This window comes from Falco biarmicus, chromosome 8 (genome assembly GCF_023638135.1).
Source record: "Falco biarmicus isolate bFalBia1 chromosome 8, bFalBia1.pri, whole genome shotgun sequence".
Taxonomy (NCBI): Eukaryota; Metazoa; Chordata; class Aves; order Falconiformes; family Falconidae; genus Falco; species Falco biarmicus.
In genome coordinates this window covers 42,805,771-42,832,675 of record NC_079295.1, presented here as the reverse complement: position 1 = coordinate 42,832,675, position 26,905 = coordinate 42,805,771, and the positions used below count along the sequence as shown (strand labels likewise).

Below are 26,905 nucleotides of genomic sequence, written 5' to 3'. Positions count from 1 at the left end.
CCCGACTCCCAGCGCCCCGCCCCCGGCCCACGTGAGCCCTTTCCCAGCATCCCCTCCGCTCGGCCCCCGCCGCAGCCACTTCCCCCAGCTCCAGCTCCGTGGCCCGCGGGGCCTGCGCCCGGTCCCTCGCCGGCAGCAGGCCGCTCTCTCTGGGAGGCGCCTCTTCGAGCTGCCGCTGCGCGTCCACTCCGGCGAGCCGCCTTCTCTCCGCAGCTCCCGCCGCCTTCCCGGCGCGGGGCCTCTCCATCCGCCTGGCCGCGAGCGGCTCCGGGCGCCGACGCTAAAGGAGGCGGAAAAGAGCTCCTCGCGGCTGGGCCGGCGGCCACGATGTCAGGTGGGGACTCGGCGGCGGCGGCAGCGACCGCCTCCCCGCAGCCGCTCCCGTTCTCCTTGCCGAAGCCCCCTCCCCTCATGCAGCTGACGCCGGGGGACGCCGTCCGCCCCGTCGCTTCCGCCGCGGACCAATCGCCGAAGAGCACCCGACTGGCGGGCCGCCCGGATTGGCCGGCCGGGAAGCCAGTCAGCCTGCTGGCCCCGCTACTCCCGCCCCGCGGGGAGCCCGAGCCGCTCATGCCCTTTGGCCCCACGTCGCGGCAGCCACTCAGAGGGCGGCTTCTTGGCAGGTGCAGCGGGGGCAGCCTGCTGAGCCCCTCGATGCGGCCCGGCGGCGTCGACCGCGGCTCCCTCATGGTGAGTGGGGGGCGGCGGGTGGGCCGGGCCGCGCCCGCACGGCCTCGGCGGGGTTGGCGGCACTCGGCGGTGCCCCGCGCCTTGGCCGCGGCCCTTTGTAGCGGGCCTGGCTTTGTCGGCTGTTCAGGCAGAGCTGCGAGGGCGCTGGGCCCTGGCGGGCGGCCGCCTCCGGGGGCGGCGCTTTGCTGGCGAGCCCCGCGAGTGGGGGGTGGCTGAGGGGAATGCAGGCTGGGACGGGGCCGGTCCCGCCGAGAGAGCCCCTGCCACAGCGACCCGCAGGGAGGGGGGCGGGCAGGTGGCAGAGGGCGCTTGGTTAACAGGTCCCTCAGAAAGGGAAAGAAAGTGCTGTTACACGCGGAGGAGCGTCTGAGGTGGTTTTGAGGAAACGCTGCTGTTCTACCCTGAGTTACTGGACAGCATCTGCGAGTCACTGAACAGGCACGCTGTCACAGAGTCTCTGGTGAGACTCAGGGATGTGGCAGGGGGTCAGGTGTTACGTTCAGAAGTTTCAAACCTTCCTAGTTGTTTGTGATTTCTTAGCATGAGCCACCTGCTCCTGGCTTCAGAGAGCCTTCTGGTACAAAAAAAAAAGCCTAGAAAAATTGGTTTTAAACACATCAAGAAGTGTTGTTACTTTTTTTTTTCTCTGAAGGACCCTTCTTAAATGATACTTTGCTTAAGAATAGTTTTCATATTAATAAACTAATGCTGTTTTCTGACATAATATCTCTGTATATGCATATTTAAGTTACAAGTTCTTAAAAGTAGAATGCTTTCCAGAGTTTATCTTACGGTACTTGTAGAATTGTTGCTTTTGTCTGCAATAGAAAGCTCTTACTGTGTTAAATCATTGTAAGTCGGTTAAAACAAAATGGGAAAAAGTGTTCTTGCCCATTTTTGTACTAACAGTGTGGCTACACCAAGGATGAGAACAGAACAGGATTCAGACTTTTAGGAAGGTACAGAAACAGGGGTGGTAGGCAGTGTAGAAGCTATTTCAGACTTGGGCATCAGGAGTAGAAGATACTCTATCTGATTGACTTCTGCGTGGGTTGCTTGCATTAATCGTAATTGTTTGGAAGAGCATGCAGAAATAGTTGTGTTCCTAAATTTCGTATATTTTTTTGTGACAAACCATAAAATGAAAGATGATGATGGTGTGGTTCTTTATCATTTGGATGTAGGTTTTGAAATTCTAAATGCATTTGTTAATTATGATTGGCTCTGGAGGACCTGGAGCAATGAATGATCTTCCTTTTTTGCAGTATTGATCTGAAATTGCCCAAATAATTTTCAGTTCAGTGTTGAGCGCTGCGTTGTTATTATTGCTTTTGTGGGGGATGTAGGTTGCTGGTTTCATGCTGATTTTTCTCATTTGTTGCTGTCTTTCAGATGGGCCACCCAGGTATGCCACATTACCCTCCCATGGGAATGCACCCTATGGGTCAGAGACCACCAAATATGCCACCAGTTCCACACGGTATGATGCCTCAGATGATGCCCCCCATGGGAGGACCACCAATGGGGCAGGTAAGGCAGTTTCACAAATGTTTTTTTCTTTTTCTTGATGTCAGGTAATCCCTAAGGTAGGTAAGTCTCATGTGCTAGCTTGCAAATGGTGAGGACAATAATTTGAGGTATTTTGTGCTGCAGTTCCTACCCATGCAGAAACTCTTCTCATTTGTAACAGGTAATTGATACGCCTCATGCGTAACTTTAACTGTAAATAGCTGTGGGTATGAATCCATAATTCGTTTTTCATTAAAGCTTTTTGGTAGTTTTCTTCAGATTTTGATGAAGTAAGGTTGCCTTACTAATACATACTAGAAACATAAAGTAGTGGTTCTTTTGAAAAGCAGAGAGCTTTATGTTTCTTTAATTCTTGGCTAACTTACGTCTACACAGTTTAAAATTATAGGGAGATGCAAGGGAAGAAATAATGATGTTTTGAATTTTTGCAGAATCTCTTCTTGAATCCTAAGGTGTGGTTTCTAATTCTGTGCGTGTACAGTTGTTGCTAGTGTCATGTGATTGAAAAGTAAACTTGGGCATCTAGATTGACAGGTGTGAACCTGGGTCAGCAGGTAGAGTAGCTAGAATCACATCCATGCTTTTTACAAATTTAAAGCTTTTCTTTTCAATAATCAGAGATCCTTTCCTGTGTGGCTTCTGATTAAATTCTGAACTTCTCTTTCTGGATATAATAAATGTTCTAGTGATACTGCTTGTGATGATGGTTTACACAAGTAGCAACTGAGTGTCATCAACTAGGCCAGAGCAGACAGAGGATTAACCCTTGAGAATAGCCCGCAGGTCATGCTGGCAGCTCAGCGTCTTCCTTTGCAGTACCTTGGATAGAGCATGTGTCTTTAGTTTGTAACTGGTATAGAAAGGCTTGGTAGGAATCTCTTCAGCATGGTTTTGCAGCCTATTAGAACTTCTGGTGTAAAAATAATGCAGTTTTAAAAGATGAGGAGGATCTGACCATTAGCATGATAGCTAATAGCATGAGCTCGTGTGTGTGTTCATTAGAAACTCAAGTAGCAATTGTTTTATTCCTCAACCTAACAGTTCTTTTGTATCTGCTGTTCCACTGTTCTCACTCATATATTGAGCATTTCAATTTATAGTATTCTAGTGAGCAATATGGAGAACTTGGGAATTCTTGGTAGATGTAGAGCAAGAAGCTAGAGATGGCACAGCAGAGAGAGCACTAGAGGGTTGGTTAGCCTACAGCCTTGAGGAGGACAGGACAGTGATATTCCCACAGCAGGACTATTGTGCTGGAAGTATCGGCCCATGCTGGCTTGTTTCCTTCAATGACAAGCTCTTTCTTCCAGCAGATATTGGAGGTTTATTTGTGAGGCTTTGCAGGATGAGGTGTGTTGTAGCTTGTTTTTCTCCTTTCTGAGGGTGAACCCCTGTAGGACAGATGCTTCACATAGATAATAGCAACGGCCTCCTGTCAGCATTGTTCAGAGGAAGCACTTCTGGAAAAAAATTCACTCTCCTTCCCAATTTTTTTTGCTTGCTGACTTCGGGTTAGCATTATGCAGAAACCGAGCAGCATGCAGGATTTCTTCGATTTCTTCAGGACCTGAGTGAGCCAGGGCTTTTAAAAAGTCTCTCACGCTCAGAGCCCCCTTAGTCACAAGTAGCGGTGGGGCAAGAGTGCTTTCTTCTCCTGCTTCTACAGGATGGCGAGAAATAGGAGGGGCCGCCTTCCAGTCTTTCCTTCCTCCCTCACCCTCCCAAGAAAACCTTGTGGATTTGAGGGTGGAGCGGTAGCCCTACCACATATCCCTCTCTCCGCACGAGATGCAAGATGAGGAGAGTGGTAACGTGATGCTCCCTGAAGATACAGGGGGATGGGGTCTCTTGGCCAGCCTGCCAAGGACAATAAAGGTAAAGGGGTGTAACTGAAAGGTTGAAGGGGGTTGACTTCTCCAGACCTGTTTGAGATGAGTGGCCAAAAGTTTGTGTTCGTAATGACCTAAATTATGTTTTGTTAATTTTGCCACTTTTTTATGGCTTTTAGTTCTTAAAAGCCAGGATCAGCAAAAGTAATGGGAAACAGGCAAGGTATTAAACACTTTTAAGTAGCATTTTTAACATCTTTTTCGTGCATCACTTTAGTGATGCATCGCTTCTGTGTAACTATCCCTTTGAGACTGTAAGCATAAAGATTTGAGCAAAAGCTAGCTTATCTGAGCAGTAGTTCCCTGGGTGTTTTTGGTCTAATCAGACAACCCAGCATTCTCAGATACAAGTCTGGACTCAAACTTTTCATTTCTGCAGCGTGACGTGTCCCCATTACAGAGTTCACACTGTCCGTAGTTTAATATTGTGTGTCTGTATTAAGTTTTTTTCCAGACCTTTAAAAAAAATGTTCAGAATTGGTTTAGAACTGTGATGTTTAATAGCTTGCTTCACCTTGAAGTTCTTTGCAGAAATTAATTCTTCTAGTGTTCCTGTAAAGTGTTTCTTCCTATTTGCAGAGATAAGAAGAAAGGGAAACAGGTTGAAAGTTGTCAAAAAATGTGAGCAGAACTAATCTTAGACTCTGAGTTTACCTTTCCTGTATTTAGTTTATTCTGTGTGGCCTTGAAATTCTGCAGAAATCTTGCCCAGCCTTATTTTTCCTGCTTTAACTTAGGATTTTGGTCATAGCTTTTAACAGATCACACATTTGCTGTTATTATTTTGTAGTTTACATGGTTGTCTTTATTAACATTTCATATCAGACTTTGGAATACTGTAGACATGTTATTCCTAATGTCGTTTTGTGGGAGGGTAACCACAGGTATCATAATTCAACAAACTCTTACTTTTTGTTGCCAGGTGCTTAAAAGGGTGGGGTTTTTTTAGTTATAAAACCAGTACCAGATAATTGCTTTTTAATAAAAGAATCCTCATATTTTGTTTATAAAATGTATCTGAAATACTATTTAATTATAGATGCCTGGAATGATGCAGTCAGTAATGCCTGGAATGATGATGTCTCACATGTCTCAAGCTGCTATGCAGCCTACGGTTCCGGTGAGTTGAGCTTAACTTTTCTGTTTTTGAAAGGCCTTTTATGTCAGTTGCTCTCTTCACTTCAGTATGTGTATGCCTTTGTTTTCTTGAATCGGATTATGAAAAAGGTATTGCTAATTGCAATGAAGTTGCAATTCCTAATTGTAAGGAAGTTGTTTCTCCTCAGCCATATCCAGTAACTGAAACAGAGGAGACTGGTAAAGCTCTATTCCACCAGTTCTTGAATTACTGTAAAAAAAAAAAAGATTTCTGTGAGCCGTAGAGCTAGTGATATTTGATGTCCTGTGGATTTTCATCAGTCTTTAAATTCTTGCCTGTATCCGTGTCTGCTTTTCCTTTCTCTCTCTCTGGATTCTGCTTCCCATAATGCTTCCTGCACCCCTGACCTCCTCTCTTGTCCCTCACCTGCTTGTAGGTTGGCAGGAACCAGTGTGAACTCTGGCTCTTTGGAGGGAGGCCTGATTGTCTGACCACTATATATCTGATTTTTTTAAAAAGCTTCTGAAATTTGGCACGTTCAAGATCTTGAGTAAAGTTTACTGAAATCAGTAAGGGTGTTAAGTTATTTGTGTGGAAATGGAGAGGGAACAGTTAACAGGTATTACAGATGCAGTCTCTCTCCGAAGTTTGAAAGTCTAAATGTATTTCCTATTAACATAGATTTTATTTTTTTTGAGTTTTAAAGTAATTGTAGGAAATCCACTTAAAAACAGTTCTATCCACTTAAATTCAGAAATAAATTGGTTTTTATTTTCTTACCATGCAGATGATACATCCCCAAGTCAGATTCCATCCTTGTAGAACTCAGAAATTTTCTATAGTGCTAAGCTCAAGACCTTTACTTTTGTTGTTATTTTAAAAAAATAATTAGTTAATACTCCCTTTTTTCATCAAGGATTTGCTGAAAGAGACCTTTAATTCATCTACTAAATATGCGGTGTGTAACCAGATGCATTGTGTTAAGCAGTCCATCCGCCCTCTGGAGTAATGAAAGATCACAAAGATACAGTTTCTGCAAAATAAGTAGAGAAGGTACTGTTAGGAAAAGGATGTAATGTCACCTTGACATGTGCTAGATGGCTGCAAAATCGTACCAGAGAAGGGGTGTTAATTATCTTGGGAGTGGAGAAGAACTTCAATTTCGTGCTTGGGCACTATCAGACACTAGAGAATCTTCCTGTTGGTTACAGGTTTGTTTCTCACTGCTGGTCTCTGTTTAATGACATAAGAGCGTATGTCTCAACCTTAGTGTAATTTAAGTTAAAGTCAGTAATTTGTTAGGCAAATTCTTGGGAACCATGCTTCATTAGTTCTTGTGCTCATGTAGCAACTTCCTAACGCACTAAATATTTTAGAAGCTACCAAGTAGGAAGGAAGGATGTTAGTGATTTTTCCTCCACTTGCCACGCAGAAGTTGTTACTAATTTCTGACAAGTGATGCTCATGGAAAATTTTAAAAGGATTTCAGACCTTCAGATAAAAATCTTTAAAATGCTATGGCCAAAAGAGACTTAAAAGGGGAGGGAGGGTTCAGTGCTGAAATCAGTCTTAATTTTGAATTTTACTCTACATTTTCTACATATTTTGGCAAGAAGGCAGATTTTTCTGTTTTCTAATACTGGTTTAGGAATAAATTTTGATTGAGTAACATTTGTGTTTAGGAGGTGAAGTAGCATGGCAGAGGGATCCAGCTTTTCGTTTTGCCCTTGAACCTCTTGGCAGCAATAGCAGGACCTTGCACCTTAGCACATGTGTGTGAGAAGGCGTTTGTCATGACAGTGTTCTTGTACCTCTCTGCTATCACATGTGTGCCAGCCAGGAAACAGTCTGGAAAGTGTTTTAGAAATAAAAGAATGATTTTACCACTCCTAATTTAAAATAATTTGTAGGTGAGTAAAAAATCATGACCTTCTTTGCAGCCCTGATGATTTGCTTGGTGTAAACTTTCATGAGGTTATTAACTTGTAATTTTGGCTGTCTGATGGAAGGTATCTTCTCTAAGTGTAAAGTGTCATCTAAAGCTCACTGAGGCCAACTGGATGATTTGTACCAATGTCAGGGATCTTTGGTCTTGACTGTTTCATCCAAGTACAGTGATCTTTCAGAGCCACTCCTGTGCAGGTTCACTGTCTGCTTTGTGATCTACAGAAGTGTTCGCTTCCAGAAAGCTGATTAGAACCGATGTAATTCCAAAAATGACTGTTTCAGTCAGATTAGTGCTCTTAAATACACAGCAAATTAGAATGGAATTTGAAAAAGTAAACATAGGCACAAGAAAAGAAAATTGTTTGAAGGATTATGTACTGGAGACACATATGTAACTATGGCCTTGCTTAAGTGACGGTACGCAACTGGCAGCTTGCAGAAGTAGGCGCACACACAGGGTAGCTGAAATACTTAATACACAGAATGCACTTTAAAGACCTAAAGCTTGTTGATGATTCACCTTGTGCAGTCCTGTTGGATAATATCAAACATAATTGATCCAATACGATTTCTTTTTTTAACAAATTTTGCTTTACTTGGAGTTTTTTGTTAATAAAGTTTCGAGAAGAGATCTGAAAGAAAAATCCTAGCAAAAGACAAACCTGCAAGCTATATTTTTGCCTACAGAAAAAGAAAGAAAGAGAGAGCACTATTTGAGTTCTGCTGATTTTTATTTTTTTTTTCTTTATTTTGAAAGAATTTCAAAAAGGGTATCTAAGAGCTTTGGTTATTTGCAAGCAGCAGTTTTATGAATGCAACAGTAATACGTTCAAAGGCTTACGCCATGTAGTTATAACAGAAGCCTACTAAGCTACTCCAGCAGAAATTCAGAATCTAACCCACCACCACCATTTGGGAGATAAAGTTGGGTACTGGAAGGATGGCAAGCGACCCACTGGTGTAGTTTATGGTTATATTGTTTATATTGTTTTTCTGAAAAGTTGCTTCATGTTCCTAATCACTTTTTTAAGGACCAGTAGTAAGTGGGCAATGGGAAGTTAGGAGTCCATATTTAAGGCAGTAGAGCATTTTGTTGCTGAAAGCACTTTTTTGGATATGAACTGTATTTATTGATGATTTAACCACAGTTGCATTCAGTTCTGAGATGTCTGTTTATTGTTTCTACAGCCAGGGGTGAACAGTATGGATGCGCAAGTAGGTAAGTATAGATCATTTGTTACCACTTCAAGATATTTCACCAAAATTAGGTGAAGTATTAAAAAAACCACATACTTTTCTGTAAAATGTGATTTAGCATTTCAGTAATTAACCTCTTCATTGATTCCCAGAAATATTTTTTTCTTTTAAACATTGATTAGTTAGAGTTTATATAGAAAAACAAAGCAACCAAACCTTTTTAAAATTTTTTTTTGTTTGTTTATATTTTAGGTGTAACGCCTCCTGGAACTCAGGTATGTCAAAACCAGAATTCTCTAAGATTGTAAGGGCAATGTGGTGGTGTGTGCATACATGTATATCTGTTTCTAGTTTTTCTGGTACACAGGACAGCAATATGAGATGATTCTTGTGATGGTTTTGGGTCTTTTTGCCCTATGTGAGGCTACAGTTCACATGTTGCTAGGTACCTATGTTACTTTAACGTAACGTAATGTTTTCAGATATTAATCTTTGCAAGTGTGAGGCTAGATGGTTACTTAGGATAGAATTGAGGTTTTATTTGCACTGTAGAAGAGGTTATTTCTCTTTGTTTTCCCTCTCTGCTCTGTCGCTCCCCCTCCCCCCCCCCCCCCTTTTTTTTTTTCCTTCCATATCAGTGACCAGTTTATAAGCAGATAGCAGATTTAAGTTTGGGTAACTTTTTGCCTGTTACATATTAATTAATATTTTGCTTAGCCAGTTCTAATATGTATAGCAGAACTTGGTAGGTGGTAAGATTAAGTCTTCCTTGCTGTTCCTTAATGCACCTGCGCTTAGCAGGAGAAGCCAGGTCAAGGTTCTGGTATTGTTCAGTCCCATGTGATTTATTGGAACCTGTATTAGCATTGTCAGTTTACTGAGTTTTGTTACCAGACACTTCAGCAATAAAAAAAAAAAAGTAGCCTATATAGTTACCCATAGTAATTTTGAAAACATCACTGTCATTCTCGAAGAATATAAAGTACTAACCTCAAAAGAATGGTTATCACCACTTTATCAATAATTTTGCTGCTCATTGGTGATTTAGCTTAACACTCTTTCCCCCCATCTCCCACCCCCCTTCATCTTGACATTATTTGAAGTTTGCTTTTGTTAGTGTCTTCTTCCACGTTTGTGGAAACATAGCATAATTCAGTACTTAAATAAGAATAAATAGTGGGTAGGTTGCATGGAAGGTGATTTAACATAGCTTAAACTTGTAAAGAGGATGGTGGCATACAGGCTGAACTTGTTTCATTAGGTGATTTTTCAGTATCTTCCACGTTTCCATCAGATGGGAAATCACTGATGGAATGGAACTGGTGCTGTATATATATATATATAGTGAAACTTTTCAATCATGAATCGGTGTAACTTTGTATCAAAGTAGGCACCTCATCTGGAAGAGAGTTTTAAATCTGTTTTCACGTGGCACCTTGAATGACTACAAATAACTTTCAGTCACTCAGACTTCTATTTGAAATTTTGTCAGTATTACTTTTCTAGAAGTTATCCCAGGCATTTAGTTTTAAGATGGAGAAAATAGTTTGGTTAGATAACCAAGAGGCAGAATCTGTAAAAATAGTTATGTGGCCTCCAAGATACCCCATTGTAAGTTTTTGGTTGTTACTTCAAAATTTGGGGACCTTGTATCTAGCTTAATATTGGTGAATATCAATTGTCCTTTGATTTCTGCGAGATGTGCATTCTGTGTAATTGAACAAGGCATTGGACTTGTAAGGAAGTTGTTTCTCCTCAGCCATATCCAGTAACTGAAACAGAGGAGACTGGTAAAGCTGTATTCCACCAGCCCTGATTTGAGTTTATATAAACTGTTGATGAAAAGCTAGTAGGAAGGTACTTCTCTGAGTTCACACTAAGCTCCTGAAGTCAGAATCTTGAAGCAAATTTTAGTTTTGAAAACAGGGAGTGCTTCTGGCACTTTCACTTGAAGTTGTTAGGGTCTGATCGTGTTCACTTTTGCTTTCTCCTCTGATAGCAATTGGCTGCCTTGGATTGCTGAATGGGAGGGGGTGCGGGAGACTCTAAAAGTTCTTGTCACAAAGTGTTTTCTTGAAAACAATACTACCCTAAATGTGTTTAGATTTTGGCTTGCTGTCTTGCCTTTGCTGCTGAATTACTTAAGTGTATTTAATATATATGTTCAAATGAAACACGAATATTAACCAGAATGTCTTTTCAGAGCTCTGTTTTGTTTCGCCCTCAGACAACACATCCTGTAGTTTGCGCAGCCCAGCAAACCGCCACAACCAACAGTTCTGTTAATGAAGAGCACTCTAAACAGGTTTCCCTTGCTTTCCACTTGTATTTAGCTTTTTTAGTGGCTTTTGCTAGCATCTCTGTTGGCAGTTATTGTTCATCATTAATGGTATATTTTATTTTTCCTAGAAATCCACGTGGACAGAACACAAATCACCTGATGGAAGAACGTATTACTATAATACTGAAACAAAGCAGTCTACGTGGGAGAAGCCAGATGATCTCAAAACTCCTGCTGAGGTAAAGCTAAATGCAGATGAAGGTTACTGTGCTTTATGAGTTTGTGTGGGTGCAAGAACTTGGTATTGTAACTATCATGGCAGGAGGGATGGCCATGCCAGTAGATTTTTATTTTTTATTTTTTTTTTTACCTAATGGGAGCAAACTCCTCAAATAAGAAAAGCTGCAAAAAATGTTTTTATGTTGCTAGAACTCGAGGCTGCAAAATGGACAAAATGCTCGAGTTTTCCTCAATTTTTAGATAAATTTTGTTTATTAAAAAAGATGGCATTCTTTTATATTACAGATAAGTAGTATGTTTGTTTATTGTTAGGGAGTTTTTTCCTTGGCAAGTATATGCCTTGTATTCATTGATCCTTAAGTTATTTGCATAGGGTTTGCGGTTCCCTCCTAGGTATCCTTTTGATTGTAGAACACCATTATAGGTTTAATTTTCTGTTTTCTGTTCATCAGCAATTGTTGTCTAAGTGTCCCTGGAAAGAGTATAAATCTGATTCTGGAAAGCCCTACTATTACAATTCCCAAACAAAGGAATCACGCTGGGCAAAACCCAAAGAGCTGGAGGATCTTGAAGGTAACTAACAAAAATGAGTAGGAAGGGTGGCAGTGAGTTGCGTGCTGTTTGGTATCAAAGCCTAGCAGTCAAACTTCTGTTAGAGATTAAATCTACTGAAACGAGCTGTATGCAGTAGAGTTCATGCAGTCTGAGATTTCTATGGAGCAGTTTTGCCTCCTGTGTCCTCACCACCTCGTCACCATCCTTTTTTCTGTTATACCCCAACTTCTTCCTTATGTGACAGCCGCATCGGCTCCCCCTTGTGTCCCTAAAAAAGGAACGGGATCTGCATGTGACATGCTGTGGCTTGTTAAGGGCTGTGTGCATTGCTCTCTGGGTTAGCTGCCGGTAATACTTCCAGTCTTCCTTTATTTTAGGGCTGTTGTAGAATTTGGCCCTCACTTGGCTACCAATCCTTTGGAAGCTCGTAGGAAGTTAATAATTTGTGAAGGGGTTCAGGCTGGTGGGGAAAGGTGAGAGGCAGAGGGGTGGCTGTTCTAATCCTCATTCACTTGGGAAACCAGAGTAAAAGGGTGCTGGAGTTCTGTCATACTGTATAGCTTATAACTGAGTAAGAACTATTTGTTTCGGTGTCTTGGAAGAATTTTGAAAACAGTAACGTCTTTTATACTCGAAGTAGTACTGCCTGTCTGCTGAAAGCCAGAATTGCGTGTAAGGCTTTTGCTTAGGTGTCAATTTGCTTTTAATTTTCGACAATAATTATTTTGAGGGAAGTGATGTGGCAAAAACGTGTAATTTTTTTACTGCCCTTCTGTATTATAAAGGCAGTGTCCCCTTTTGTACAAACATTGTATGATGCTGTGCAACTAGTTTTCGCTTTTAGCATGCTTTTATTTGGTATTGTAAGGTGATCAAAAAATCTACAAAGTCAGCTGGGGTAAGAAATGAGTGTTTTAAAAAGTACTACAAAGAATAAGCATCAATCATTGTGAGAATAGAAAAGAAAGATAGATCTGTTTCAGTAAGCCTGACTGTACTTAAAACTAGTCTTTTAAAGCTGAAACAATTATTGTAAACCAAGAAATCATTCTTCATATACCCTAATCTTTCTCTAATGGGATTTCTAAGTTTTGGTTTAGTCTGAATTGATTTCAGTCTTTAAAGGGCACAAGTATTAAAATTATTAATAGTAAAAAAAAATACTTGAAGCTACGCTTCTATTAAATTATGTTAACAGTAACTTTTTACCATGCAAATATAACTATTTTTGAAGCTGTTTTGATTGGTTTTTTTCCCATTTCTCCTCTAGCAATGATTAAAGCTGAAGAAAACAGGTATGTTTTTAATGATATGCTAATGTTTTTTACGTGATGCTGCCTATTTTTTAAGAACAGTCTAGTCCTTGAATCTTAAAACGTTCTTGCAACTAGTCCAAACAGTGGCTTAATACATAAAAACTCAAATAATGTATTCTAGGTTACTTCTCAACTAAAATGATTGATCTACATAAACAGTTTCAATAAAGCATTTACTTTCTCTGAGCTAAAATTTTGTGTTCTTCTTGTAAGTCTTTGTAACTAGACCTGAAACTATGATTTCATACTTTTATTAACTTATTTAAACTATGGGTTTGTCTGAACAATTATGTTGTCCCATGCTTGTATGTGACTGTTTCTGTTTTCTGATACCTGTAGCACAAAGCCTGAAGAATCAACTCCAGCGACATCTACTCCAGCTGCTGCAGCAGAAGCAACAAGCACAGCCAGCACAGCCACAACTGCTGGGGAAACTGCCGCAGCTGTTACTACCACCGCTGCTGCTTCTGCAGCAACAGGAGCCCCTGAAGCAGAAACTGCTGCAGCTTCTTCTGTGGGAGAAAATGAGAGTGCTGGCACGGCAGCAACTGAGGAACAGGGACAAGCAACATCTGCACCTGCTGGGCAGGAGCAGAATGCAGAAGCTGCAGCTAATGCAGCAGACGACTCTTCCAAGCAGGAGGCCTCAGCAGAGTAAGTGAAACTACAAAGCGTGTGGCTTTGCTGCAGTTTTGTATTTCTTCTAGGATCTGGTTTATCTTCAATTGTAGGTGGCCAGGCTTCTTTGAAAGTTAGCTGATTCTTCAGTGAAACGTGAGCATGAATCAATGGCAGCAGAGAAGAACTATGAGTAAGAAAGAATTAAAGAAGTATTAAATCTATTTTTAGAAAAATTAACGCCTTCCCTTGCCAGCCCTCTCCCAAAGCTCTTAAACCCTTCAGAGAGCATCAGTGATGTGAACATTTCATGAGTTTTCAATAGCTGTGAGAGTTTCCCGGGGTAATGTTATATGCTTACCCTGTATGGTTTCCTCTTCCATAGATCTGTGCAATTGGCTGTTGTTAGATGAAAATGCTTGTTCCAGCAAAAATGAGATCCTTTGTTTTTTAATAATGGAGAATTATAGCTTATGATTTTTATCATTCAAACAAAAAGGAAACACGCTATGGGCATTATAGCCAGCAGGAGATAATTAAGGGCAAGAGGCATATTTTTAGGCACACCCCTTTATATTTTTTTTATATATGTGTGTGTATATATATATATGAAATATTCCTGCTAAATTTCAGCATTATATTTTTATGAATAATTTCTAAATAACTTGAGCAGGTAGCCAATTGCATAAGTGCTAATACTTTTCTGAAATAGTTTGCTGCTTTTTTGATTAGTTTGTGTATGGTGTCTTTAAGGAAAAGTCTTGTACAAATTGCGGTGTTGTACACAATTTGTCTTGTACAAATCACGTGTAGCATATTATTTCTCTTTGAGACTCATTCTATCTGATTATGGTGGTTTATGACTCTTCGGTGGCTCTAACTTAGGAAAAAAATGCTTAAGTAACAAAATTACTGATTTTTATGTATAGTGGTGCTTCAAAGAAAGAGGATGATGATGCCCAACCAGTTAAAAAAACCTATACGTGGAATACAAAGGAAGAAGCAAAGCAAGCATTTAAAGAACTGTTAAAAGAAAAGGTATTTCGGTCAACTATTCTTAATGCTTTATTGAACTACAAAAACTGCATTTGCCAGAAATTGCTAGACTTTTTGTGAAGAATTTTTCACTGTTGTGGAAGAGGACTTCTGTACTAGACAAGAAGTGAGGGAAAAGAACACTACAGTGAAAGCAATACACAGTTTAAACAAATTTTTTTCAGCTCTTTAGGTGAGTTGGGGAGGTGCTGAATTTTTATCAGGGCTCTCAGTTCAGTGTGTTCTTATTTTCTTCCTTTTACATGATCCCTATGCTAATACAAACTTGCAATCTGGTCTTTGTCTAAAATTCAGACTAGAATCGTGAGTGATTTGACGGACAGCTTCATTAGAAGCTTCAGAGACAGACAGTGTAAAGGTCCATATGGAAAAAGAACAAACTGTTAGATTTCGTATTCAGTGTTTTCATAAGCTAGTCTGATTTAAAGACACTTTTTTTTTCCCCACTGTGAAATAGTAATTCTAAAACTGTATTTAAAGTGTTGTGGAAATTATGGTTGCCAATACTGTTGCCTGACAGTGAGGCACACTTCTAATAAAAGTGTTGCCTGAGTGTCTGAGCTCTCAATTCTTTATCTTTTTTTAAAGATGGAAATGAAGTGGGAGTAAAAAGAGACTGGCTTTGGTTTTCACTCAGAGTATTGTTTGTGTTTTGTATAGAGAGTCAACATATTTGTGTAGTAGATAAACTTCCAGAAGAATTTATTGTAAAAATAGCAATAATCCCAGAATTACCTTGTTTCGTTTTCCATGTTGACTGTTAATAAAATTTTGAAAAAAAAATTGTGACAAAGAATGTTGTCTTAACATTGAAAGTGTAGTGTTGGGTTTTTTTGGTTGTTTGGGTTTTTTTTTCCCTCCCCCTAAAGGCTATTTTTTAAGGAACTGCTCATTGTTGGATGTTGGTTACAAATCTAATTAATGAATGATTTAATGTCTTCACAGCGAGTACCATCCAATGCTTCTTGGGAGCAAGCTATGAAAATGATCATTAATGATCCTAGATACAGGTACTGCTCGATTCTTTCCTCAAATTTCTACACAAATACTATTTTAGGTGTTTACTGACATAACTTAGGATTGTTTTAATAGCTGTTCGTGCATTTGTGAACATGTACCACTGTCAGGGAACTTTGTTCCTTTCCTGCATAAAGAAATGGAAGTCCTAGGCTTAATTTTTCATTTGGAAATGATGTGGCAGTTTTTGCTTGTATTTTATGCTATTTACGTTCTTTCCTTGGGAATAAAAGCATGCATTTACAGTGATAGAGCTGAAAACTTTCTAGGTTACTTTCTGAAATGAGTGGCTGCTATAAACATTTGCAGAAAAGTGGTTGATATCTATGATAAAAATAGTATTGTAATGTGAAACACACAAATGCAACCTGAAGGCCTGATAGTAGCTTATGTTTTACTACTAACCACTTTTATTAGTAAGTGCTTGTTTTTATTGCTTTTTCAAAAATGATCTTCCATTAATCCTGAGGGAGAGGCAGGGTGGTGACTGGCCTTTTAGATTAATTTTGTCTCAAAAATCTGGATTGTTCAAATCTGTTACTTTTGGTGCTTTGGTTTTGTTTTTCTAATCTAATTCCACCCTTTTGTATAATGGACATTGTTGTTTTCTTTCTCTTTGATATGAAGTGCTTTGGCAAAATTGAGTGAAAAAAAGCAAGCATTTAATGCTTACAAAGTTCAAACAGAAAAAGAAGAGAAAGAAGAAGCAAGATCAAAATACAAAGAGGCTAAAGAGTCCTTCCAGCGTTTTCTCGAAAACCATGAAAAGATGACATCTACAACAAGATACAAGTAAGACCAATATTAAATGAAGTTCCAGCCTTTACTAGCTTGCCAAGTTAATAATCAAATCTTGCTGCTTTGCTCTTGGTGAATGCTAACCGTTGTATGTGCTCAGCCTGGGAAAGTGCATAACTGAGATTTTTATAGGAACACGTATAAATATAGTCTCATTTTCACAGAATGTATTTAAGATCCAGGCATAAAACAACTCAAATGAGTGGTGTGCTGATGATAATGGGTTAAGCTTCTGATAAGTAGAAACGAAAGATAACACTAAGAGGGGTTTTATATTACATCTCCTATTGAGAGCAAAGTAGTTCTAATAGCTTGTTCATGGAAGCTCATGCTCGAAGGGCCGTACATCTAATAAGCTTGTTGTTGGAAATTTTGTAGATCTGATTTCCCACAGTGTTTGTTAGAACAGTGACCTGAACATGTGCTAGCCTTCAGATAAAAACACTAATGCAACATACTGCAGGTAAACTTGTACCTCTGTCGAGAGAAGTGTATAGTGGGATCAGCTTTAATTTTTAACTATTTTTTATTTGTAGGAGACAGACAGGTGTCATGGAAAAAGTCACAAGAGAGAAAATTGGGGAGTTGTTGTACAAAAGCATTACTACTTGTAACGGTTCATTAATATCATTGTAAGCCAATTGGGCAGTTTAAATCAGTGTTCATCAATAAATTACTGTATGCTTTTTCTTTTGTGTGCAGAAAAGCTGAACAAATGTTTGGGGAGATGGAAGTCTGGAATGCGATATCTGAGCGTGATCGTCTTGAAATTTATGAAGATGTCTTGTTTTTTCTGTCTAAAAAAGAGAAGGTAACTTTCTTTCAGATGTCTGTTTTCACTTGTTACCTGTAAATTAGTTTATACTTCTTAGTAAAGAAGTCTTTGCAAGCAGGGCAATTCTGAATGTTGTTCAAGGACAGTCAGAATGCTAACAGCAGGAGAGGAAAGCCATGGAGAAGTGAGCATGTCGCTGCATGAATGTGAACTGTATACTGCTTCCAGGTTACAGGTCAGTTTGCCCTCTCTCTGAAGGGAGAGAGAGAAAAAAGACCAGAAGAGAGGCAAGATTTATCAACTATGAGACACTACAGAGGGGGAGCTCCGGTTTGGCAAGATGTAATGGGGCAAGGGGACAGGGAAAAAAGCATTGTTGGAACTCTTCAAAACTGTGACTGATCTTGTAGATGTGAATTTGGAGACAGTTTTTCCTTATTTCTCATACAGTACGTAAGGGGAATTCAGGAGAGTTAGCAGGCAGAAGGTGATGCATCCTTACCTATACAAACTATTGGAAGTTCTGTTCCTGCACAGTACACAACTGAAGTTGTGGAACTTACTGCAGGGTAACATTTTGAAGATCAAAATTTCCCAAAAAACTGCCTGTCTGAAACTGGGCAAGCATGCTAGGAGTTAGATAGCTCTTGTTATCTTTCCCTAGTTCATTGCAGTCTGCTGGTGGACAAGATGAACCCCTGATTTGACTCTGTGGCAGATAAAATAGAAGTTTCTTTGAAAAGTCTTTGGTTTTATTGAGATGTTGCTGCTAATTTTGCAATGTGTTTATTTTTCAGTATGACCTTAATAAGTTACATGATGGCTTTTATACTGAACTGCCTCCAAATAAAGACTGAAACTATCATGTGCTTGATGCTGTGTAGCGAGACTGTTTCTGAAATTGATTTTAAGTGAGACTAGCGTTAAAGTCCACACTTGCTGCAAAAGCAGAACAACCAGAAAGAGGCCAGCCATCCAAACAGCACCGCTTATGGAATTGCTTACGAATAGCACGCCTGGTTTAGATCTGCTTTTCAACAGCACAGTGGGCTGTGGTGCCTTGTTACAGCACTGACTGTCTACTGAGTGTACTGGCAGTTCCCTACCAGTACCTCTAAAAGATGAGCACCATTGCGCGAGCTTTTGCCATCTATCAGGAACAATCAGAGATAATAGTACTGAATGGTTTATCTGTGGATGTGAGAAATAGTGTGCAAAAATTATATGTAGATCCAAATTGTATTACATTGCTTTACGTGTAGATAAAAGGTTAATTTTGTGTAAATTAAACGTTTATTTTGGAGAACAGACTTTGGAGGGGAGGGGCATGTATCTTTGTCTATACAACCTCAAATCTGACCAAAAAACCCAACAAACCCCAATGTGTTTTCGGCTCAGGAACAAGCCAAACAGTTACGAAAGAGGAATTGGGAAGCTTTGAAGAACATACTAGATAACATGGCTAACGTCACCTACTGTACTACTTGGTCGGAGGCTCAGCAGTATCTGATGGACAATCCTACATTTGCAGAAGACGAAGAACTTCAGAGTATGTAAAAAGTCTGTGCGTTTCTTTTGGAAGAGGGAATTGATTTGTCTTTAGCAGTGAGGACTCTTGCCTGGGTATGGCTTGCTCTTTCCCAGTCCAGAGCCGCTGTGACAGCTGCTGAGCAGCCTTTGTGAAGGACCCTGACTTGTTTGGTTCCTAGGAAACAGATGTCAGCTTCAAAAATCAGGAACTGACTAATCTTAATGATAAAGCAAAGGATACCTTTTTTGTGGTGATTGAATTGCCTTAGTATTTGTTAGCCTTTGAAGTTTGAAGGAGTATTTGACAACGTAATCTGTGTTGCACATAGTTACGTTACCTTCTGCTACATTGAGTGAGGTCCTGCTGTGTTTGCTTTCCTAGGAAAGTCATTTGTTTTACTCTTTTAGAGTAAGAAGGCAGGTTTTCCATTATGAGCACATTTTTCTTAACATTGATCCTGTATTTTAAGAGCAGTGTATGCATTTACACAGCTGCTAAAGCATTGACAAAGATGCCCTGTGTTCTTAGCTCTGTCCTGTACTTTCAGGATGCCTGTGGTAATGCGGAGAGGTGCACAAGTGCTCATCCACAGTACTTTTCTTAGAAAGGTCTCTGTGCTCTGTGTTGGCAATAATTTATCCAGGTTGGGGCAACCATTACCTCATAGTAAGAAACTTTGTACAGTTTGTGGGAAGAAATACCTTATTTTTCTTCTAACCACTCTGTTGTAACCTTTGCTAGACATGGATAAAGAAGATGCTCTGATCTGTTTTGAGGAACATATCAGGGCATTGGAAAAAGAAGAGGAAGAAGAAAAACAGAAAAGCTTGCTTAGAGAAAGAAGGAGGCAGCGTAAAAACAGAGAATCTTTCCAGGTTTGTGGACTTTCTTTTTCAGTCCTAGACATGTCATGTGATTAGATATTCTGTGGGGGTTTGTTTATTTCTTAGGGTAGGCTAACAGGTGTGTATAATGCATCAGTTGTCAGCACTGCAGCATTTTGTCTGCTGTATTAATACATCTGTTTGCCGGAAAGCTGCAGGAGTAGAGGAAGGTAAGAGGAAAAAAGATTTGAATGGAAAGGAAATGCAGCTGGAACATTGCAAATGCTGGAGGAAGGCAGGAAGAAATGATGTTGTAAACGATTACTTTTCAATCACATTTGATAACTGGAATTCCATTTTTGTTAAAGAGTATCCATTCTAGCTGTTAACCAAGTAAAAGTGTGATGAGTGATTACAAATCTTCCTTTCATTTGTGTTTTGTAGCTATTTTTAGATGAACTGCATGAGCATGGACAACTACATTCGATGTCCTCTTGGATGGAGTTGTACCCAACCATAAGCTCTGACATCAGATTCACTAATATGCTTGGTCAGCCTGGTAAGAATACTGTCTTTTCCAACCCTGTAGGAAGTCAGGTAAAGGTCTTGGATTTGGGGCAGAATAGAGTAGGGTTATTTGTATATTTTCTAAATGTCTAAAAAAATGCAGCTCTTGTATTAGAGCTAGCTTTTGACTTATCTAGTTTTTTCATCAGGATCAACAGCACTTGACCTTTTCAAGTTCTATGTTGAAGACTTGAAAGCACGTTATCATGATGAGAAGAAGATAATAAAGGATATCTTAAAGGTGAGAGGGGGGAAAATGTGCTATTACGTGGTTTCTTTTTTTAATGCCAAATATATCATTCAAGTGAATTTGCTACTGGGAGATGGGATTTCACATTGCATTGATGTCATGTGCATTAGCACTGAAGTGAGGGTTCCTGACTTACCTGATGCCAAAGAAGCAATTTTCTTACAGGATAAAGGATTTGTGGTTGAAGTGAATACTTCTTTTGAAGATTTTGTTACGGTCATCAGTTCAACTAAAAGAGCTACTACTTTAGATGCAGGAAATATCAAGCTGGCTTTCAACAGTGTAAGTATTAATATATAGGAATGTTCAGAAACTTGTAATACGAAATTTCTTATAAGAACAAGAATCGGCACCTATTTTCTGTGTATGCTATGACTACTCTCATAGTATTTGAGAGATGCCGTGCTTTGAGTTGCTTATCCTGATACCAGTTCGCAAAATAAAGGTTGCAGAGGTTTATCTTTATTCAAATCATGAAATATTTCAACTTGAGAAATTCTGTGGTAGGGAATTAAATAATGTTGTCTTTTATAACTTTTCTCACCAGGGATTTTTGTGTGTGTGTGTTTCTGTAGTCCTGGCTTGCATGGTGTATTAACTATTTTAGATTCTGTTTGAGAAACAGCAGTTGCATGCTTTAAAAATAAGTAATGGGTTAATTTTCCTGTATACCCGAGTGACTAATGGGGAGCGCTAAAGATAAACTGTCATTGGGCTTTCCAGAAATTGCATTAAACTGAATTATTAGTCTTCCATTTTGATATCTTTCAAATGAATCTTACGGCTTTTGATACAGCTGCTAGAGAAGGCAGAAGCCCGTGAAAGAGAGAGGGAGAAAGAAGAAGCTCGCAAAATGAAGCGGAAAGAGTCTGCCTTCAAGAGCATGTTGAAGCAAGCTACTCCTCCCATTGAACTGGACGCTGTCTGGGAAGATGTATGTATCGTCAGTCAATTATGAAAGTCTTTCCAAATGTATTTAACCGGCTGAGCATGCTAATGTTTGTATAAGTAAACCTTGATTCTCTAAGTTGTTAATGTTTCTATATAACTTAGACCCATGAAATTTGTCCTGTCATTTCTTCAGTAAAATTTGAAATTTGATGTGAATAACTTCATTTGATACCTCTGTTTGAATAGTTTAAAACAAAAACAACCACCACCACCACCACCCAAAAAAACCCCACCCCAAAACACAGGAAGCCCCCTAACAATTGATATGGAGATAAAAGACTTTGCTTAGTTAAGAGTCTGTAACTTTGTTCAGGTTAAGATAACCTTTTAAAAGCTTTCCTCTCAAAGTATACTTTGTATAAAAATGCGTGCATTTACAAGCTTGCATGTCTTTAATGGCATATGCAGGGAAAAACAGTCTGACTCTGCCTGCTTCCATCTGTTACAGTTTTACTGAAGACTCTTCTGGTTGTGAAGCTGGCATAAAAAAAAAGTTCAGCCTTGTAACAGTACGCTGGCAAAATCATGATTTTTTTTATTATTATTATTTTTGTATGGCATGTATTTCATTGCTGCTTTTCTTACAGATCAGAGATAGATTTGTGAAGGAGCCAGCATTTGAAGACATCACTCTGGAGTCTGAAAGGAAAAGAATATTTAAAGATTTCATGCATGTACTAGAGGTAATTATTACTTCTCTTTTTTCCCTCTGATTAGAGTTCATCATTGATTTGCTCTTAAATTGTGTGGAAAGGGGGGCACAGAACTGTACTGATCTTTGTTACAGTGGGCATTGTACATTACCTAAAAGTAATGGGTATTAGAACCTTATCTTGAAAGTAAGGAATTGAAGAAACATTACAGTTACTTGATATTATCTGATACATAGTTGTTCTGTTAATCTGCTTCCCCTCAAGAATTTTCAGAAGTTCACATCAGAAATTCTGGCTTTATTTTAGGACACATTGTTTATTGCCATGGTATCATACAAAGTGTGATGAAACTAGAAATAGAACTTCTGCAGTATTTCATTCACTACAGATCTGGAACTTGCATACTAAAGCTCTGCGATGTACTTTCTTTTTACTATAGCCAATATTTTTGCTGGTGTGCAAAAGGGATGATGTAGTTCAGTTTCACTCAATTTTTGGATGGGCTGCAGTAAGGGTTAAGCTGCAGAAATTTTGACAAGTCATTCTTGTTGAATAAGGTGCTGGTTTTTCCTAGATAACGTGAGATTTGATTTTGCAGCACATGCTGCTTAGTTTTTTGTTTCATCTGCTGGAGTTTGTAAGAGGTCTTAAAATGGCTTGTCAGAACTTCCCATTTGGCAGAGCAAGGCATGCAGTGTATTCTGGGCCATCTTGAGCAGGGGCTTTAAATCGGAAGCTTTGAAACAGGGATCCAGGTAACAAGCAGTGTGCATCCATACCTAAAGTTGTGTTTCCTTGCTCCTAGATGCTTGTTATTACAACTTCAACAGGGCAATACTGATCGCTGTTTATAGGTTTTGACACAATAAAGGCCTGATTATGTTTTTTTGACCACTGCTAGCCATAGATGCCTTTTGTGGATGGTGAGAAACACCATTACAGTTTCTTCTGTATCCTAACATTTGCCTTCCCTTGTTACTCTAGCACGAGTGTCAGCATCACCATTCAAAGAACAAGAAACATTCTAAAAAGTCTAAAAAACATCACAGGAAGCGATCGCGTTCTCGTTCGGTAAGGTGTTTCATGATGTCTTAAGATCTACCTCCGTAACTGTTTGTAACGCTGTTGTCTTGCTAATCCTGTTGGTTTTTTATGTCAAGGGCTCGGAGTCTGAGGATGACGATAGCCATTCAAAGAAGAAGAGGCAGCGTTCAGAATCTAGATCAGTTTCTGAACGTTCTTCCAGTGCTGAATCTGGTATGAGGTTTTTCTTGGTTTTCTTGGTTTTAAGTGAGCATTACCTTTTTATTGCCAGGTCTTTATAATTCTGTTGATGAATTTTTGTTGCTTCCTATGTCTGCAGAGAGAAGTTACAAGAAGTCCAAAAAACACAAGAAAAAGAGCAAGAAGAGAAGACATAAGTCTGTAAGTGCAGTTAACTTTTGAGTTGGTTAATGGACAACTTGACACTTTATGGTTCCAGCAATCCTTTTTAGGTATCTGTAATCATCCGGCTGTAATAGGGAGCGTATGTGAGATCAGACTGGAGGAGAGTATTGGCAGCATGATAACTTCTGTCATAAATACTGTAAAATTAAACTCTTTGCTAAATCTAGGGGGGTTAACTGCAACCACACACACAGATGTGAAGGCCTTTACGTAGCAGCACCTGGCATTTGCAGTTTACCATGGCAAGTCTTGGTGTTCTCTTCTACTATGGAGAGCTGGGAAGAGTCCCATCTGTCTTTTCCCTTTGCTTTATGCTGACCATCATTCCTTTCATCTGCTTGAGTGTCAGGCTTGCATTCGAAGCTCTGATATCAAATGTACTGGAGCATCAAAAGGATCTAAAGAGCAAAAAGAACTTTCTAGATCAGTTGAGGCCAAAGAGTATTTTCTGTCCTAGGTAAAGAAAGGAGCTTGGGTCTCTGAGCCCATGCTGGCTGCAAAACTCTACAAAACTGATGTATTCTTTTGTTTCTGTAATTTTTGAGCAGTTAGCTGTGCCCTTCAGTGGCCGTAAGGAGAGTGGCTATTGTTAGCCGTTAAGTAAGATACTAGTGCTAAAGGGTTTCAACACACAGGGGTCACGTAAGCTTAGCAACACTGGGCTGAAACATGGTGTGGAAACAGCTAATCCCTCGCAGCGTGGTTAATATCCAGTAAAAGCCCAACCAGCTTTAAAGCACTCAAGAATGGCCGAGCAGCCATTTAACAGAAAAACGTTTACCAGATTTCACCCTGTCCAGAGATGTTATTGAATGAGTGACATGTGTACACGGGAGAGGTTTATTGTCTGGCATCCATCATGCTCCATCTTTGCATGCACTGAAAACAGTGAAAGTTCTTCTGTATTGAACAAACCTCTCTCCTTTCCAGATCACTTTAGTAATTATTTTGCATTACTTCTGCAGCGGTTACTAGGTTGTGCTTGATTAGTAACCACTTTAAGCAGTTTTTCTGATACGGTCTATATTGAAATGAAGTCAGGCTTTTGAGGTGTGGTTATTCTGTAAACTAATATATTTAATATTTCCCACTTCCTTTATGCAGGATTCACCAGAATCAGATATTGAACGAGAGAAAGACAAAAAAGAAAGAGAGAGGGAAAGTGAAAAGGATAGAGCTAGACAAAGATCTGAATCAAAACATAAATCTCCTACTAAAAAACGACCTGGAAAAGATTCTGTAAGCTTTCTTGTTTCCTTTTTATATGATGCTTTGGGCTTTGTGTCAGTGGGATGCTATAGTATGGTATGCAAGCTTTATAGGTGTACTTTAAGTAAGTTGCTAAGCTTTATTTATGTTCCAGTTCCATTTATATATGAAAAGGACCAAATGTTCAAGCAGAGCTTAATCATACAGATCATATGCTATGCCCTCATTCACTGTGTGAAATTGCTATTTGATTCAATGCTACTTATCACTGGGAGTTGACATAAAGTGTGAATGAGGCATGTTATTTTATAGACAGAAGCTTGGTCCGTACTGTGACAAAGTAGTATTTATGAATGAACTGGCGTTCTTTTTTTCCATCCGGTTGACCAGATCGCTCTCAAAGGAGATGAGCCGCACAGCTGGTTAAATGCTTGAGTGACTGGGTGGCACCTGCAGTCTAAAATCTGAGTAGTTGCAGTGCTGGGATGGCACTAGGCTGACACTGGCAGAAAACCTTAGCGGAACAAAGTTCTGCAATTCTCGTGGAATTTTCAAGCTGGGACATCATGTGGGGGCATGCTTATGATTGCAGTCCTGCTCTCTGCTGCGCTGCTTCTGTGCTGCGCTGCTTCTGTGTGTCACTTGTCTTGGAAGGGGTTGAGGACAGTATTTTCAAAGACTCAGAGAAAGTATTTGAATGAAAAACAGAAACTTCTTTTGGTTCAGCATCTTTGGGGTCTCTTTGGGGGGAATTATTTACCTCGCTCTGGTTATGTAGATTGTGGAGGTGTCCTGGATAATGCCCCATACGTTCTGCCTTCTGAGAGGAGACTGGAGGGCAGATGTCTGCTTTTTATATTACCTTCTTAAAATAAGCTGCTTTGGCCTCCAGATGCCTTTGAAAAACCCAATTACGTGGCCTAATGTGGGCATCGTCTGTTGAGAACGTGAACTCAGGTGTGATTAAGCAGACACAGCGCAGCGTACAGGCGGACGCAGCTTAGCTTGCCATTTCCCCTTTGCCTTCCCTGCTTCTTGCTCCTGCTGCCACCGCCACTCTCGGGACTCCCGAGCTCCTTCTGTGCCGCCCGCTCCCCGGCCTTCCGCAGGTATCCTGCCGAGCGAGGGCTGTGAGGGTCCCAGTGGGGCGCGGGCCGTACAGGCCCCCGGGAGCCAGCGCAGCCTGGGAAGCGCATGGTGCGTACCACTAACCCCCCTTCTCTCTGCAGGGGAACTGGGACACTTCTGGCAGTGAGCTGAGCGAAGGGGAGTTGGAAAAACAGAGGAGGACTCTTTTGGAACAACTGGATGAAGATCAATGAGAACATTATTTATACCAAATATGTTTACATTGTGGCATAATAAAAGAAACCAATGTCTAATTCAGGATGTGGGTTCTGATATCCTGAGTTCCATTGTTGAAGTAACAGTGGGGTTTAATTTTACCACCTAAATACATTCAAGTACTATTATTATGGGCCTGGCATCAAATCTAGAACAGTGAATAAAACTCTGAGCGTGAAGCTGAGTGCCTGTCCTGGCCGGCTAGGCAGGACGGGGGCTCCGCTCACCGCGCAGGGAGCCCTCCGAGGGGAATGCCGCGAGGGAAGGCGTCTGGTGCTCGCTGGGTCTCGTCTGCAGGCCCAGGGAAGTGTTGGCACCTTTCTAGCAAAGCATCCCTGAACTACGGTCCTTCCTAGAAAGGTAGTAACGCTGCTTTTCCTGGCCAGTGCGGGCAGATAAATTTCATTTTTTTAGAACGAGATTCTTGATATAGTTTCTTGTGGTTTAATTTGTTTCATGGATTTGTTACTATTTTTTTTTGGAAAGGGGAAGGCAATGGAAGGGGAGGAATGAATCTGTTTCTCGATCTTTACTGCAAAAAAATACCAGATATTGGAACTGCATCACTGGCCAAACCAATGCTGAGCTTTTGTACGAAGACTTGACTTCCTGGCTGAGATTTGTGTCCATGTACTGTCTCAGAATGATTTTTTTTTTTTTTTTTTTTTTTAAATGGTAAATTTTCAAAGTCCTGGAAATGCAGTTGATGGGAAGGTGACGGGCCAGCAGAGGGTGTGCATCTCACAGCTGCTGCTCCTGTTCCCCTAAAACCCGATGGAACAGTGCTCGGTGTTACTCCAGCGTTTATCTTCACATTAAGAAAACTTAAAAAACAAAATGAAATTGTAAATGAGCTTCAATGTTGTTGCCTTAAGAACCTGCTGAAGAATGTACCACCGTGTTTCAACAGTAGCCGCACCTAGAAGATCCCTTGCGAAGGGAGAAGGAAGAAGGTTAAGCCCAGTCTCCTCTTTTTGGTTGTCTCTGGTCAGTTTGCTTTTAGGAAGGTTGTGCCAGCCCAGCTCTGCAAGCGGCTGTGGTACATATTTGGAAACTTCTCTGATTAGAATATTTTTGTACATTTTTTTTTAATCTATTATTAAACCTTGTCTTCTAGTG

At 40.2% G+C, this 26,905-nt stretch overlaps 1 protein-coding gene across 5 annotated transcripts; it reads left to right on the top strand.

Moving 5' to 3' along the window:
- Positions 1–81: 81 nt before the first annotated feature.
- PRPF40A (pre-mRNA processing factor 40 homolog A) lies at positions 82–26,905 on the top strand. Of its 5 annotated transcripts, none has more exons than XM_056347958.1 (26): positions 82–690; positions 2,083–2,220; positions 5,149–5,229; positions 8,344–8,374; positions 8,605–8,627; positions 10,580–10,657; positions 10,762–10,872; positions 11,326–11,446; positions 12,699–12,723; positions 13,084–13,398; positions 14,292–14,400; positions 15,364–15,428; positions 16,063–16,227; positions 16,936–17,044; positions 18,407–18,557; positions 19,281–19,414; positions 19,808–19,922; positions 20,080–20,171; positions 20,346–20,462; positions 20,977–21,114; positions 21,719–21,814; positions 22,769–22,855; positions 22,945–23,041; positions 23,148–23,209; positions 24,338–24,472; positions 25,672–26,905. In XM_056347958.1, exons 1-26 carry the CDS (start codon positions 328–330, stop codon positions 25,762–25,764), a joined length of 3,051 nt encoding a protein of 1,016 aa, XP_056203933.1. In that variant the 5' UTR covers positions 82–327; the 3' UTR covers positions 25,765–26,905. The 5 variants fall into 5 exon arrangements, with proteins under 5 accessions (XP_056203933.1, XP_056203932.1, XP_056203931.1 ...); XM_056347957.1 differs by having other exon boundaries at positions 20,068–20,171; XM_056347956.1 differs by having other exon boundaries at positions 10,556–10,657.

Bases quoted from the DNA above. Each gene is read 5' to 3' on its own strand.
- PRPF40A (XM_056347955.1), top strand. From the start codon at position 328: ATGTCAGGTGGGGACTCGGCGGCGGCGGCAGCGACCGCCTCCCCGCAG. The intron at 691-2,082 runs GTGAGTGGGGGG...GCTGTCTTTCAG, and splicing joins TCGACCGCGGCTCCCTCATG to ATGGGCCACCCAGGTATGCC. The intron at 13,399-14,291 runs GTAAGTGAAACT...TTTTATGTATAG, and splicing joins AAGCAGGAGGCCTCAGCAGA to TGGTGCTTCAAAGAAAGAGG.